This window comes from Pan paniscus, chromosome 10, assembly GCF_029289425.2.
Source record: "Pan paniscus chromosome 10, NHGRI_mPanPan1-v2.0_pri, whole genome shotgun sequence".
NCBI classification, from domain to species: Eukaryota; Metazoa; Chordata; class Mammalia; order Primates; family Hominidae; genus Pan; species Pan paniscus.
Genome location: NC_073259.2, coordinates 118,284,660 through 118,300,663, shown reverse-complemented (window position 1 = coordinate 118,300,663; position 16,004 = coordinate 118,284,660). Strand labels below are relative to the sequence as shown.

At 38.8% G+C, this 16,004-nt stretch overlaps 1 protein-coding gene across 3 annotated transcripts in view; it reads right to left on the bottom strand.

The window, feature by feature from the left end:
• Positions 1 to 2,264: 2,264 nt before the first annotated feature.
• IFT81 (intraflagellar transport 81) overlaps positions 2,265 to 16,004 on the bottom strand; it is a 151,964-nt gene continuing 138,224 nt past the window's right edge. For all 3 annotated transcript variants that reach the window (XM_055096120.2, XM_055096119.2, XM_055096121.2), the window contains one exon: positions 2,265 to 15,863. In XM_055096120.2, the coding sequence (XP_054952095.1) occupies positions 15,813 to 15,863 (51 nt within the window). In that variant the 3' untranslated portion in view covers positions 2,265 to 15,812. The remainder of the gene's footprint in view (positions 15,864 to 16,004) is intronic.

Genomic DNA, 16,004 nt, shown 5'->3' with positions numbered 1-16,004 from the left:
TTAAATTTATGTACTTAGAACTACTGAGAAAGCAGCCCTGACTAAGATGTCAAAGTCCCCAGGACATACTATATCAAGTTTTCTCATTATAATCAGGATCCCTTAAATTGTTCTCTAGTAAATTTTGTGACAATATCACTGGCTGCTTCTTTCTGTATAAGAGGACATAAGTGTGTTTCCATGTAGGGTATACTGGAGACGCTGGGGATGGTTATTTGTAATTATAAAGTGATATTACCTTTACTTTATTCTCTATTTGTTTAGTCAAAAAAATTGAATGCTTGGGCAGTTGCTATATACTAGGACCTGCTTGACTGGGGCCTGAATGGGAACCATATTGAGCTCTGTGAAAAGAATGAGGAGACAATCTCCTTGGAGAGGGTTCCCAGTCTCATCTACCATTTTCATACCTTACCTGATTTGATCCTTTCAATAATTCTTGGAAATTGCAGGGAAATAAATCGAGGTTCAGAGCAATTAAGTGATTTGCTCCAGACATACTCTTTCCCTTTCATTCATTCTTCATTTAACTAATATTTATTCATCAATCCTGCCTATCTGCCTAAGGAGGCGCAGGGAATACAACTGTCAACAGAAACCAATCCTGCATTCCATGCTCTTACAGTCCAAAAGGAGAAACAGACACGGAAGCATCCAGGGCATGTGTCTTTGAATGGCTGACCCTACATGCTAATCATTTACTGTCCCCCAGGGTTCACCACACCTTCTTTATGTTCTTGTCCTGGCTCACTGACCTCATCTCCTGTTTACATATTATGTATGTGTAATTATTATATACACACAACCATAAACATATATGTGTATGTAAACACACAACACATATATTTAAGGAAATGTGTACGCTCCTTTTTAAAGGTATAGATTTTAAAGGTAAAGATTCCTCTATCTTCCCTGCCATTAAGGGATCATAGAGCTGCATCTCCGCCACTAACAGACCTATTGGCTCCGAGGAAATCTCATTCAGTTGGAGACTTGGTAGTGACAGGACAGTGTCAAGGAAAGAATGTTAATGATTTTTCCACTAGCTGATCCCAAAAGCCTGGCAGAGGGGAGCTCAGTCCACTGAATATTTATATAGCACCTTGATTAAAAGAGCTCAAAGTAGTACTCCAAGTAGCTAAATTATAACTTCATTTGATAAATTCCATATTTTTTAAAAAGCTCCTTTACCAACCTTCATTTTTTGTTAAAAATAATCACAAGATGAATTTCATAGAAAGAAGCCTAAAGGAAAATTGTAAATGGTAATAATCTCTGGGTGATCTCAATTATCTCCTGTATCATTCAAAATTTCTACAATAATTATACGGATTTCTTTTTCAATTACAGAAAAATGTTACATAAGAAATTAAAACTGGACCATAAAAAACTCAACCACACTCATAATTTTTAAAATACAAATCAAAATGATTCTTTATATCTATCATATTGGCAAGACTATTATAAAGCTAGTATACCTAGTATAGGCAAGGGGACAGCAAATTAGGCATGCTCATATCCAGCTGATGGGTGTACAAATTGGCACCAGATTTTTGGAGGGCAATTTGGCAGTATCTATTAAAATTTTAAATGCACATACTTCTGAACCCAACAATTCTAATATTTTTCTTAGAGATATATTTGTATAAGGGTGCAAAGATATATGTAGAAGGACATTCAATAAGGAACTTATTAATTGTGCTATATCCATATAGGAGAATATTTGCAACTATTAAGACAACTCTATACCTATGATTAGAATTTATGGTTTAATTCAAAAATCCATTTGTAGAACAGTGAATATAACTTTTTTTTTTTTGAGACACAGTCTCGCTCTGTTGCCCAGACTGGAGTGCAGTGGCGCAATCTCGGCTCACAGCAACCTCCGCCTCCTGGGTGCAAGAGATTCTCCTGCCTCAGCCTCCCGAGTAAAACAGCTGGGATTACAGGCACACACCACCACACCCAGGTAATTTTTGTATTTTTAGTAGAGATGGGGTTTCATCATGTTGGCCAGGCTGGTCTTGAACTCTTGACCTCAAGTGATCTGCCTGCCTCGGCCTCCCAAAGTGCTGGGATTACAGGCATGAGCCACCATGCCCCGGCCCTGGTATAAAATTTTAAAAGGATGTAAATGCATTTATGTGCTTGTGCATATAATTACAGCATCTGGAAGAGTATTTAAAAACCGAATTGTGGAAACACCTCTGAGGAGTGAGAAGACTGGGGCAGGTGAGGGCTTTTTATTTTTTAATCTAATATTCTTTGATATTATTTGAATTTTGTTACACTGAGCATGCATTTTAATTTTTAACAGTTTTATTGGGACATAATTCATACATCATACAATTCACCAATTTAAAGAAGACTTTTGTGTATTTACACATTCAGTGGTTTTTAGTATCTTCAGAGTTATGCAATCATACCTACGGCATATATTTTTTAAAATGAAAATATATTTTTGAAAGATGCTTCAAAAGTGAACCTACCACTGACAAGAAAATTTGTGTGAGAGAGAATCAGAAAACATTTGAACAGTATAACACTCATAAACAGGGAGGAAAAATATATACGAACAAAAAAAGATGGAGAAGGTCAGAGACAGAAAACAAAGAAATATATTTTTTCTTTTTTTAGAGTCAGGGTCTCGCTCTGTTGCCCAGGCTGGAGGGCAGTGGTGCAATCATAGCTCACTGCAGCCTTGAACAACTCCCCGGCTCAAGAGATCCTCCTGCTTCACCCTCCTGGGTAGCTGGGACTACAGGCATGCGCCACCATGCCTGGCTAAAGAAAGATTTTTAAATGAGTTTTAACTAAAAGCATATTAGATCTGCATCCTTAAATAAACACATCTGGATTTTGTAACTAAAATATCAAGGTAGATATTTGGGCACAATAAGAAAAAGAAACCTTTGATTTGATGGGACTGCAAATACAGTATTTGGATAAATCAGATTCCATATAAATGTGCAGACAGCTGGATATGAATTCCATCTATGGAAGGCACATAAAAAGAGTTTAAAGAACCACGTTATTCTGTAATTTCCAGAAATCTCTCCTGTCTTAGGAGGGCTGACAGAGGGGTTCTTACTCTCAAGCAATGAATACTCACTGAACATCAATAATGCTGATTTGGTTAAGTGTATCTGAAAATATAAGGAGAGATGGATAGAGAGAAAAAGACTCCTGAAACATACTGACAAACTTAATAACCACAAACCATGCAGGAATATTCTGACCTTTTGGCTCAAACTTTTGTCTATGTTTTTAGAAGAAGGATGAGAAAACTTACTCTTGAAAACACAGTGTTCTATGAAAACATTCAGCAAAACTCAGATTTAATCTATTACTTGAAATAAAATTACCTTTTCTCTGAGACATTTTCCTCATTAAAATTGTCCTTGAGCACTACAGATCTTAGGAACATTCTGTAGATCATCTTATTTTGTTTTTTCAAGCCTTTAAAAAGCACAGTTCAAAAGTTGTGTAGCTGGAGGCATCTCTGACACCAGGAAAAGCAAACTTTACTTTTCCTGTGTATTCTGTAAAATCAATTAGCTTGAGTAGTACATGATCTTATTTACTTAATTAGGGCAGTGTAGTGACTTTAGCAGTTGCTCTAGTTCAACTTCACTACAATAATGGAAATGTACACAGGATAGCCACTCCCATGCAAAATCTGTTTTTATAAAGGAGTAAATGTTAGATTAAAACTAAAAGTCACTAGTTTTTGAGTTAGGAGACTGCAAAGTAATGCTGGTGCAATAATGTATAACCAAAATTTAAGATCAGTCTGTCATCTGATGAGATGGGTCATCTTTAATAGTATCTTAAGTGGTAATAGTTTATTTTTTATTTTTTATTTACTTTGTGGAAATAGTTTAAAAATCTCTCGACTATCTTTTCAAAATCACTCACCTTGTGGCTAACACATGATTAATACTTGATTCCAAATCAAGCAAGAAGGAATCCTTGAGAACAAGCTATCCTTTAATAAAGTGTTATAATATGGTGTATCTATTTCCACATGTGTGTGTTTGCATCTGCCTATGTGTAATGCAGGATTTTTTTTTTTTTTTGAGACAGAGTCTCGCTCTGTAGCCCAGGCTGGAGTGCAGTGGTGCGATCTCGTCTTACTGCAAGCTCCACCTCCCAGGTTCACACCATTCTCCTGCCTCAGCCTCCCAAGTAGCTGGGACTACAGGTGCCTGCAACCACGCCTGGCTAATTTTTTGTGTTTTTATTTTTAGTAGAGATGGGGTTTCACCGTGTTAGCCAGGATGGTCTCAATCTCCCGACCTCGTGATCCGCCCGCCTCGGCCTCCTAAAGTGCTGGGATTATAGGCGTGAGCCACCGCGCCCGGCCTGTAATGCAGCATTTTATTGGGAATTAATGTATTGCACATGCTGAAGACTGCAGCTAACAACATATTAATCTCTATAAATGCTCTAATTGCTTATAACATATTAGGAAACCATATGAAAATAGAAAATGTGGCTATCCCTGGTAATATGCCATGTAGGACAATGATCAGACTAAAATTCTTATTTAATTGCTTAAAAGTAAAATCACCTTATCAGGAAGGTTACCTACGTCTTATCCTGTGACCATGACAACAAATTAAAAATGGAACTGCTGAAACCTCCAAAATATGCAAAATTGTAACTGAAAGGATGTCACTTTAATGATAGTTAAAACATCCATCTCCATGGGCTAAATGTAGACACAATTGGAAGCTAACCTTGGCATTCAGGCTTGAGGTTGGACCAGCAGGACTTCTATTGTCATCTGGACAGGTGGCAATAGCCTTAGAAGGGGATGTCAGGGCCTCCAAAGTCTTCTTTTAGATCTTACATCAAGCTGCAATGAACCCCGGCTTCAAATAAAAATATGAATGCCAGAAAGCAAAGGCGAAGAGTTAACTGCGGGTTGTTTTTTTATTTCTTAGATGCTAAAATATTTTAAAAAGCAAGGATAGCTCAATTTAGATTACAAAAAGGCACTCTGATGAAAAGCAAATGTGTTCCTAAATGTATGTCGAAGTAGATGGTTAGAAAGCTAATATAGAGTTTGTGGGCTAAATATATCATTTCTTTTAGAAGCAGAACATATTGCTGGGAGAAAAAGTCCTCTATCATAGGACTTATGGCATATAGTAACTAAAATGTTTTTCCATTTGTTGAATTTTCAATGTTGGGGAATATTATTATTCAGTAGACCTAGAGAGAAGTCCTAAATTGGAAAAGCAGCTGAGTCCAAGGTCATCTCTTTGTTTCCAAATATATCTTGAAACAAATGCAAGAAGGGCACTTTGCTGAGTGTTATCTGGACATATATAGTTTCAATCAAATTCTTCAAGAAGTGTCAGAATAAAAGTTGAACATTTGTTTGACACTGCCAAGTCACTAGCAAGTGGGTCTCTTCAAGGGCTGAGGCTCTCCTTGCCGACTTGGCAATTATTCTGTAAAAAGTTCTTTTTCCTCCTCTTTAGAAAAAAAAAAAAATCAAGCACAGTGAAAAACCAGCTTTGAATTTTTCTCACATTTTTTAAAATATGGGAAATCACATAAACTTATAAAAGTGTCTCCCAATAAAAATATAACTTCTAAATATTCTGTTTCTCAGCTTAATTCCTTGGAATTATCAAATCTTTTTCACAAATCTGAAAATGTTAAATGTAACAAAGAAGTGATGGCATAGATGATATAGAGTTGTAAACTGAATCAAATAATAAAATGAGGCTGGGTGTGGTGGCTCATGCCTATAATCCCAGCACTTTGGGAGGCCGAGGTGGAAGGATCACTTGAGGCCAGGAGTTCAAGACCAACCTGGCCAACATAGTGAGACCCCATCTCTCTCTAAAAAAAAATAAATAAATAAATAAATAAAATAAAATAAAATGCCGAATCTTTCAATTAGTGTAAAAAATAACCCCCAAAACACAATGAAACAAATTAACTGGCTTACCACCTGTATTGCTCTTCTCTGTCACAAAAAAATAAACCAAACTTAGTCCATGATGGCAGTCCTCCGTGGAAGATGATAATTTGTCATTCCCTACAATGCAGTGAATCTCATTTCATCAACAGTCCAAAAGGATATTAAGAAGAACTCCTGTTGTTATTACCAACAGACCATGGCTGATAATCCCACCAACTAGAAACCTTCAGCTTCAATCTCTCACTCCCTTTCCAGCTTCATCTTCTCTGTTCCCTCCGGCCGGGTCTGGCTCATACCTCAGGGCATTCCCTTTTGGGGCTTCCTTTTCTCCACGGAGCTCTTGCTCCCTCTTGGAGCCAATTTCTACTCAAGCTTCCATAAGAGGTTTGACTTGAATGTTTTCTCCTCTAGGCTGACCAGATTGCTCCAGCCTGTATTTTCTCCCACTTTGAGTTCTGTGGGGATTATTAACTCTACTATCTATGTGGTTTTTATCCCATTCCAGGAAGCTGAACTAAAATTTTTAGAGACTCTAACTTCCAAAAAATTATAGTTCCCCTCCCCACTATATGCAATGAGAAGAAACAAAGACTAAACCATAATACGAATATAAGGAAGTCTAACAGAGTTCTGCTCTTTCTCTCTTTCTTTCTTTCCCTCTTCCTTCCTTCCTTCCCTCCTTCCTTTTTTTCTCTCTCTCTTTCTCTTTTCCTTTTTTTTTTTTTTTGAGACAGAGTCTCACTCCATCACCCAAGCTGAAGTGTAGTGGTGCGATCTCGGCTCACTGCAACCTCTGCCTTCTGGGTTCAAGCGATTCTCGTGTCTCAGCCTCCCGAGTAGCTAGAATTACAGGCGTGTGTCACTACTCTGGGTAATTTTTGTATTTTTAGTAGAGACAGGGGTTTTGCCATGTTGGCCAGTTTGGTCTCAAACCCCTGACCTCAAGTGATCTGCCTGGCCTTGGTCTCCCAAAGTGCTGAGATTGCAGGTGTGAGCCACCGTGCCCAGCTTTTTCTAATGGAAACTTCTTTGATTTTTGAAATACCATATACTTTCAGAAAATCTGTAGTGCATGTTTTCCTACTGGCTAATCCAGCACTGATTTGTTGGTTACATCGCTTATCTTGATAACTGGACTTTAAGCTGCTTAAAAGTGACAGCCATGCTTTTCTTGCTCAATATACTTGCTATAGAGCTGGATAAGGGAGTGGTGGGTGATGAACACTTGCTGGTTTCACTCCTGCTGTTCTGCCATGTTCTCCCATTCATCTGTCCACATCTTACCCATCCTTCCAGGCCCAGATCAGTTCCTACCTCTTTGATAAAGCCTCCTTGACTCTACTCTTCTTTGACCTTCTGGTCTTCCCTATAGCTCCAATTTGATTGAATTTCTATTGCTCCACAAAATTTAGTACTTGGTTATTACTTCTTGATGTGTTTACTGTTGTTTAATATATAGTCGTGTTAACAACAGGGGCCACACTTATATTTTTACTGCACCTTTTCATTCAGTCTGAGTGTCCAGCACATTACAGAACTCAAGAGCTTGATACATAATATGAATTCTTTCCCCATCTCCCATGCACCTGTGTAACTTACCAAGCCCTACTAGACTTCTTGTCCTTTCCTTCACATGCTGTATCCTTAAATGTCTTTATGTCTTCACTTTTCCCATGTCTATCAACATCTTAACTCATCCTTACAAATCAGCTCAAGTTCCATCTCCTCTGTTAATCTTTCCACAATCCCCCATCAGTACTAATTGCTGCTTCCTCTGAGCTCCCTGTTCTTTGTACACACAGCACTTATTTTGCTGCATAATATTTGAGTCTTCTAAACTGTGAGGTCTTTGAGAGCAAAAACTAGGTCATGTTCAATTTCTATTTTAGCACTTAGCACAGTGTCAGGCACACAAGATAACAAATATTTGCATCAAAATAAGTGAGTGGACTTTTAATTTCATTCTCCTATTAATCAAGTATTATCTTGTTAATTTCTTTGGTTAAGAAAGAAATTGCCTGTTGGTATTTTCACAGAAAAAGACAAGAAATATCTATAAAACTGTTCAACAGATTCTGGATTTAACCAAATTTGATAAATTTTGTGGTTTTGCTTAATTACCTTATTGTATTTTAATCTTTTTTAATTTTTTTAATTTTTATTTTTTGAGACAGAATCTCGCTCTGTCGCCCAGACTGGAGTGCAGCGGCACAATCTTGGTTCACTGCAACCTCTGCCTCCAGGGTTCAAGCAGTTCTCCTGCCTCAGCCTCCCAAGTAGCTGGGACTACAGGCATGCACCACTACACTCGGCTAATTTTTTGTATTTTTAGTAGAGACAGGGTTTCACCATGTTGGCCAGGCTGGCCTCAAATTCCTGGGCTCAAGCGATTCTCTTGCCGTAGCCTCCCGAAGTGCTAGGATAAGGCATGAGCACCACACCCAGCTGTATTTCTTTCTTTCTTTTTTTTTTTCTCCAGACGGAGTCTAGCTCTGTCGCCCAAGCTGGAGTGCAGTGGTGCGACCTCGACTCACTGCAACCCAGGCGGAGGCCTCCTGGGTTCAAGATTCTCCTGCCTTAGCCTCCCAAGTAGCTGGGATTATAGGCACCTGCCACCACGCCCAGCTAATTTTTGTGTTTTTAGTAGAGATGGGGTTTCACTGGGTTGGCCAGGCTGGTCTGGAACTTCTGACCTCATGATCCGCCCACCTCAGCCTCCCAAAGTGCTGAGATTACAAGCGTGAGCCACCGTGCCTGGCCACCCAGCTGTATTTCAATCTTTAAGTTTCATTCCAGCATTGTTCATAAAGTGAAAAACTGGAGTTGATCTAAATGTCCAGCAATTGGAGACATGCGTGATTTTAACACAGAGATAGATTTAAATGATAACCCTATAAAGTTTCAGTTTGCTCTGTATTTAAAACTACTACTCATTTCTTTCATTCATTTACTGAACATTTATTTTCAGTATAATTCCCTCATCTGGTTGGTTGAGGTTACTTTTAACCATTTAGTAAAGTTTATTCTTTAGGTATAGTAAGCAAACACATTTTTTTAAAAAAGGTACTATAATTTTATAATAAGCACTAAAAATTATTTCATACCATAACTCATAAACAGACATCAATCTGTTTGCTTATATACGATAGGTATATACATGGGTCACACTGCAATATAAGTACTTAAGAGCACAGGTTTTGGATCCTGGCTCTGCCACAATCATTAGTTGTATAATATTGTGAAAGTCTCTCTGTGCTTCAGTTCCCTTATCTATATAATGGGGATAACTGCAGCTGCCTCACAAGGTTATTGTGAGAGTTATGTTAGTTCTACACATATAAAGCATTTAGGACAGTGCCTGGTACAAATGGAGTGCTCAGTACCAGGTTATTTGCTTGAATCACTCATGATCATGGTCGTGATTAGAGCTTCAGGGAATAAAATTTGTTAAATCTTGCTTTGCATAACTGATGTTCATAAAAAGTCCTTTGTAAGTCTGCTTCAGTTTCAGAACCAATAACTTAATTAGGTTGTGCTCTAACAATGAAACAGGCTCCCTCATGAGGAGTGAGCCGCATTGCGGGTACACTACTATGGCTGGAAAGTGATTCGCTACATGCGCTACAGAACTGATTTCCACGCTGGAGAGAGGTTGGAAGAGATCCCTCAAAGCTCCTGATCTAATAAATGATTATATGAATCATTCTGAGGTTCCTTTCAAGCTCCAAAATTCTATGACTGTTTACCAGGATATCGCATGCAGCATTAAGCAGCCAAGCCAGGAACCTGCTGTTACACTCTGAACTGAGGTGTAAACACATACTTTCACCGAAAACCAAAAATCTTTAATTTCTTCCTGTGCTCGGAATAGTGAATTTCCATAGCAGTAAACCAAGTTTGGTGACTCAAGCCTCTCAGCAATTCTAGAAAGGAAATTGTGAAAATATCGATGTTTGCCAAGAAAGTACTTCCAGTTTGCCAAAAGAGGGAGCATAGGAGCAGAAAGCATATGTTTGTCCAAGTCTCTTAAAAATACTTATTTGGGATCTGTGTTTTATTTTTTGATTTCTTTTGCAAGGATGGGATGGGGCTAAACAATATTTACAGTCAACTCTCTCTTTTTAAGATTATCTTAAGACAGTAGGGTCAAAGATAAAAAATACATAGATAACTTTTAATGATCCCTCTCCATCCCCCGAGACAAAACACTCATCCCAGGCCTGGCTGCCATACGCCAAGCAGCTCTAATTTAAACTGCTCTCATTAAAAGGAAGAGGAAGAGGAGCTAAGCCAGTATGAGTGGAGGAATAATTTACATATTTAATAAAGATACAGCTTTATTTCTCTCCTGGCTGCCATGAATTGTCTAAAAAAGAAAGATCTGTTGCATATGTAATCTACTCCTCACCTGTAGGTGAGTAACGTCAGTAACAATGACGTTACTGATAAAACCAAGTTTAAAGAAAGTTAATCATCAGGATGCTATCTTACCCGTTCCCTGGGGCTAAAGACTCCTTCATGCCAGACAAGATGAATGATGTAAGCACCTAGAATCCTTTGTAGAAACAAGTCATTTACTCACATTCATTAGTCACTAATATAGGGTAGAATGCCTGCGTAAGACAAGGCTTCTATAAGACACACACCTGCATACAAAGTCATTTTTCTTTTTCTTTTTTCTTTTTTTTTTTTTGAGATGGAGTTTCGCTCTTGTTGCCCAGGCTGGAGTGCAATGGAGCAATCCAGCTCACTGCAACCTCCACCTCCCAGGTTCAAGTGATTCTCCTGCCTCAGCCTCCCGAGTAGCTGGGATTACAGGCATACACCACCATGCCTGGCTAATTTTGTATTTTTAGCAGAGATGGGATTTCTCCTTGTTGGTCAGGCTGGTCACGAACTCTTGACCTCAGGCGATCTGCCTGCCTTGGCCTCCCAAAGTGCTGAGATTACAAGCGTGAGCCACTGTGCCCAGCTACAAAGTCATTTTTCAATGCAAACTTTGACTTTGCCTTTGTAGAGACAGCTTTGACAAGTTATCAGTTTGCCATTTTTCATATTCAACTCAGAAGAATTCTGCAAATTTGTATATTTTTAGTTTCAGCAATATATTTAGTCTTTTATTTTACTCAAATTATAAAAAGTGCTCTGTATTGTGTTACCTTAAAAAGTTAAGAAACATACTTGGGGCCGGGCGCAGTGGCTTATGCCTGTAATCTCAGCACTTTAGGAGGCCGAGGCGGGTGAATCACCTGAGGTCTGGAGTTCAAGACCAGCTGACCAATATGGTGAAACCCCATCTCTACTAAAATACAAAAAGTTAGCTGGCCGTGGTAGCACATGCCGGTAATCCCAGCTACTTGGGAGGCTGAGGTAGGAGAATTGCTTGAACGCGGGAGGCGGAGGTTGCAGGGAGCCAAGATCCTGCCATTGCACTCCAGCCTGGGCTAAAAGAGCAAAACTCTGTCTCAAAAAAAAAAAGAAATGGACTTGGAAAGTGCATAGATCTTACAAATTTATAAATGTTAATTAGGCAGAATAACACATTTACGTTTATTTGATAGTTTAAATGAAATTCCTTCCTTTATTATCATCTCCTGAATTAGAGCAAAATAAGGGCAAGTATTAATCTAAAGAAAAAGGTAGGTGTTCTGCAATTTCTGGTTTTATTTCCATATGGATTTGAACAGTATTCTAAGACCCTTCTGGTACATTCTCCAGACCTAGAAAATACATGGCTTTGGAATTCAGTTGTTAATAGATTTATAACAGAAAGCACATTATCCTATTATAAGATTCTTCTTAAAGGGCACCATTTAAATTTGGATTGTTTCCTGAATTAATACAGAAAGCAAGATAAGCAGTGGCCTTTTGAAATTTACAATCATACAGTCAGTCCCATGCAACGGTTGGCAACTAGAAGAAGGAAATCTGTGAACACAGAGGCAGATTTCACAGGCTGCATTCTTCTCCTTTATTTGGGCCATCACATGAAAGACAAATTAGTTTCTGAAATGATTAAGTACTCTGATCAATTAGCTAGCCAGAGTATCAATCCTGAAGGAAAAATGTAATAAGCTCTTTAGTAAGTGCCAGCTGTCAAAGACTGTCAAGGTTAGTTAAAGTTTTTTAATGTTCCAATCAAATCATGAAATGAGTGGAAAGTCACTGCACTAAACCCATTAAGCTGCATTACTAAATGTCCAATGTTACACACAATCTATAAATAACTTTGTACTTTTAGAGTTTTATTTTTTCAGTTTGCTTTTCTTGAAGTAATAATGATGTTCTGCTTCAGTGAATAAAGTAATTTTGGAGCTGCCTTTGTGTTTAATCCACATATTCCTTCTGTATGGAGTAAAGATGGCAAGTAATAATCAAATCAGTAGAATTCTAAGGATTCTGTGGAGTATCTGTCATCAACCATTTAAAAAATCAAGAGGAGTACCAAAGACAGTGAAGGGCTAAAAAATAATTAATCACTAGGCTTAATAATTTTGTGAACTGACTTTCCTCCGGAGGAATAAAATGCTGTTTCTATAAAGGGCATGTAGTCTTTTTCAAATACTTGCAAAGGAATTCATATTCTGTTTAAAGGAGCATCACTTAACTATTGGCTTAAAAACAACATGCCAGTAGCCAACAACCACAAAAATATATCTATGTCACTATCCAAAAAATGATGATTGAATTAAGGATTTGTTTCTACACACTAAGACACAGCTTTTCCTCTTTTGGGGGATTGCTGATCTGCTAGTTGATCTAAAGGCACAAATGACAATGCTGGCAGCTGATACTTGCCCAAATAAGAGGATAAAACAAGCAGAGGACCAATTCAAATCACTTATGAACACTGAAATGCTTCTGTTTTCCTTATAAAAATTTAAAAGATATTTCTCTCCATACTTTCCCGGTAAGTCCAGTTCTTCCTTATTCTGATGGACCCCATCTCTTCTTGCTACAGCTCCTAGAATTACCAATTATCTCTAGCTAGTGAGGCTCTTTGATTACCAATAAAAAACCTTTCAAACAAAAATTAAGAGTAGGACACACATGGGAACAAAGAGATCCATATTTTTTTACAGGGTAGAAACAATTCTCTTCTTTAAAAAATATTTTTGGTGGTGGTACATGCCTGTAATCCCAGCTACTTGGGAGGCTGAGGCAGGAGAATGGCTTGAACCTGGGAGATGGAGGTTGCAGTGAGCTGAGATTGCGCCATTGCACTCCAGCTTGGGCAACAAGAGCGAAACTCCATCTCAAAAAAAAAAAAAATTTTGGGCCAAGTATGGTAGCTTATGCCTAATCCTAGCACTTTGGGAGGCCAAGGTGGGAGGATCACTTGAAGCCACAAGTTCAAGACTAGCCTGGGCAACAAAAGGAGACCCCATCTAATATGGTTTGGATGTTTGTTCCCTCCAAATCTCATGTTGAAATGTAATCTCCAGTGTTGGAGGTGAGGCCTGGTGGGAGGTGTCTAGATCATGGAGGTGGATCCTCGTGAATAACTTAGTGTCATCCCCGCGGTGATTAGTGATTTCTAGCTCTGAGTTCACACAAGATCTGGTTCTTTAACAGTGAGTGACACCTGCCCCTGACCTCTCGCTCCTGCTCTTTCCATATGATGTGCTGGTTCCCCTTTCACCATGAAGCTTTTACCATGAAGCTTTCACCTGAGGCCCTGGCCAAGAGGAGATGCCATCACCATGCTTCCTGTACAGCCTGCATAACCATGAGCCAATTAAACCTCTTTTCTTTATAAATTAGCCAGCCTCAGGTATTTGTTTATACTGACACAAAAACAGCTTACATGGCATCTCTACCAAAAAAAAAAAAAAAAAAAAAAAAAAAATTAGCCAGGCATGGTGGCATGTGCCTATAGTCCCAGCTACTCAGGAGGCTGAAGCAGGAAGATCACTTGACCCCAGAAGTTTGAGGCTGCATTGAGCTATGATTATACCACTGCCTCCCAGCCTGGGCAACAGAGAAAGATCCCATCTCTAAAAAAAAAAAAACAAAAAAATTTTTTAAAGACAGCTGAAAAGAACTAGCCTAAGATGGACATGCTAATAATTTGAAATTTGAGTTTTCAAATCTAAAGGCAAGATATTTTGAAAAAGTACTGAAATTAAAATGAAGTAAAGCATGGCACATGAATTTGGTACCTTTCTAAGGGAAACCAAAGAAATCTTCAAGTACCTTGTCCAAATGAAGCAGAGATTGGAAGCACTTTGAACTCTTGAATTTCACTTTGAGTCTTGTGCTACATTTAATATGTGATATCTATATTCTATGAAAATTTTTTTATATTTAAAATATCAGGCTGGGCATGGTGGCTCATGCCTGTAACTGTAATCCCAGCACTTTAGGAGGCTGAGGCGGGTGGATCACTTGAGCTTAGGAGTTCGAGACCAGCCTGGCCAACATGGTGAAACCCCATCTCTACTAAAAATATAAAAACTAGCCAGGTGTGGTGGTGCATGCCTGTAATTCCAGCTATTCGCAAAGCTGAGGCAGGAGAATTGCTTGAATCTGGGAGGCAGAGGTTGCAGTGAGCTGAGATTGCACCACTATACTCCAGCCTGGGCAACAGAGCAAGAGACTGTCTCAAAGAAAAAATAAAATAAAATAAAATAACGGTTCCCACAACTATCAGATTATTGTTATATTATTATTATTATTTTTTGAGACAGAGTCTTGCTCTATTGCCCAGGCTGGAGTACAGTGGCGTGATCTTCGCTCACTGCAAACTCCACATCCCAGGTTCAAGTGATTCTCTAGCCTCAGCCTTCCAAGTAGCTGGGACCACAGGTGTGCCACCACACCCGGCTAATTTTTGTATTTTTTGTAGAGACAGGGGTTTGTCATGTTGCCCAGGCTGGTCTCGAACCCCTGACCTCAAATGATCTGCTTGCCTCAGCCTCCCAAAGTAGTGGAATTACAGGCATGAGCCACTGTGCCCAGGTTGGTTATTATATTATTAAATCTGTAATAGGCCAGGCATGAGTGGCTCATGCTTGTAATCCCAACACTTTGGGAGGCTGAGGCGGGCAGATCACCTGATGTTGGTTGGGAGTTCAAGACCAGCCTGGTCAACATGGTGAAACCCTGTTGCTACTAAAAATACAAAAATTGGCCAGGTGTGATGGCGGGCGCCTGTAATCTCAGCTACTTGGGAGGTGGAGGCAGGAGGATTGCTTGAATCCCGGAAGCAGAGGTTGCAGTGAGCTGAGATCACACCACTGCACTCCAGCCTGGGCAACAGAGTGAGACTCCACTTCAAAAAAAAGAAAAAAAAATCTGTAATAGATTTTTGGTGAAAATAAGTAATAATGTGGCCAGGCGTGGAGGCTCATGCCTGTAATCCCAGCACTTTGGGAGGCCGAGGCGGGCAGATCACGCGGTCAGGAGATCGAGACCATCCTGGCTAACACGGTGAAACCCTGTCTCTACTAAAAATACAAAAAGTTAGCCGGGCATGGTGGCAGGTGCCTGTAGTCCCAGCTACTCAGGAAGCTGAGGCAGGAGTATGGCATGAACCTGGGAGGTGGAGCTTGTAGTGAGCCGAGATCATGACACTGCACTCCAGCCTGGGCAAAAGAGCGAGACTCCGTCTCAAAAAAGAAAAAAGAAAAAAAAAAGAAAAGAAAAGAAGTAATAATCCTTCAATTTAATATTAGATGTTAATACTTTAAAAAGAATAAATTTTGACACAAGACAACTATACATTTTTTAAATAGACATGAAATACGTACCAAGTTTATTTGCCTTTAAATTATACAAACAGAAAAGACATGTGAGTCAAAATATTAAATTTTCTTGCATTTTACAGAAGAAAAATAAACTGAAGTAAAACTGTAGGAACTGCTGAACGTCAGATAAATGTTTCTTCAGAACAAGAGATATTAGTTCCTAAAAGATTCTTCTAAAGTTTTTTAAAAAGAGATTAAGAAAAACAGTAAGCCACTGGGTTATTACATTCTAAAAAAAAACTACATGTTTCTTAATGGACATATGTTTACATTTACAGATAGTAAACTTAGTTTCCTGTCTTATAAAACTCAGA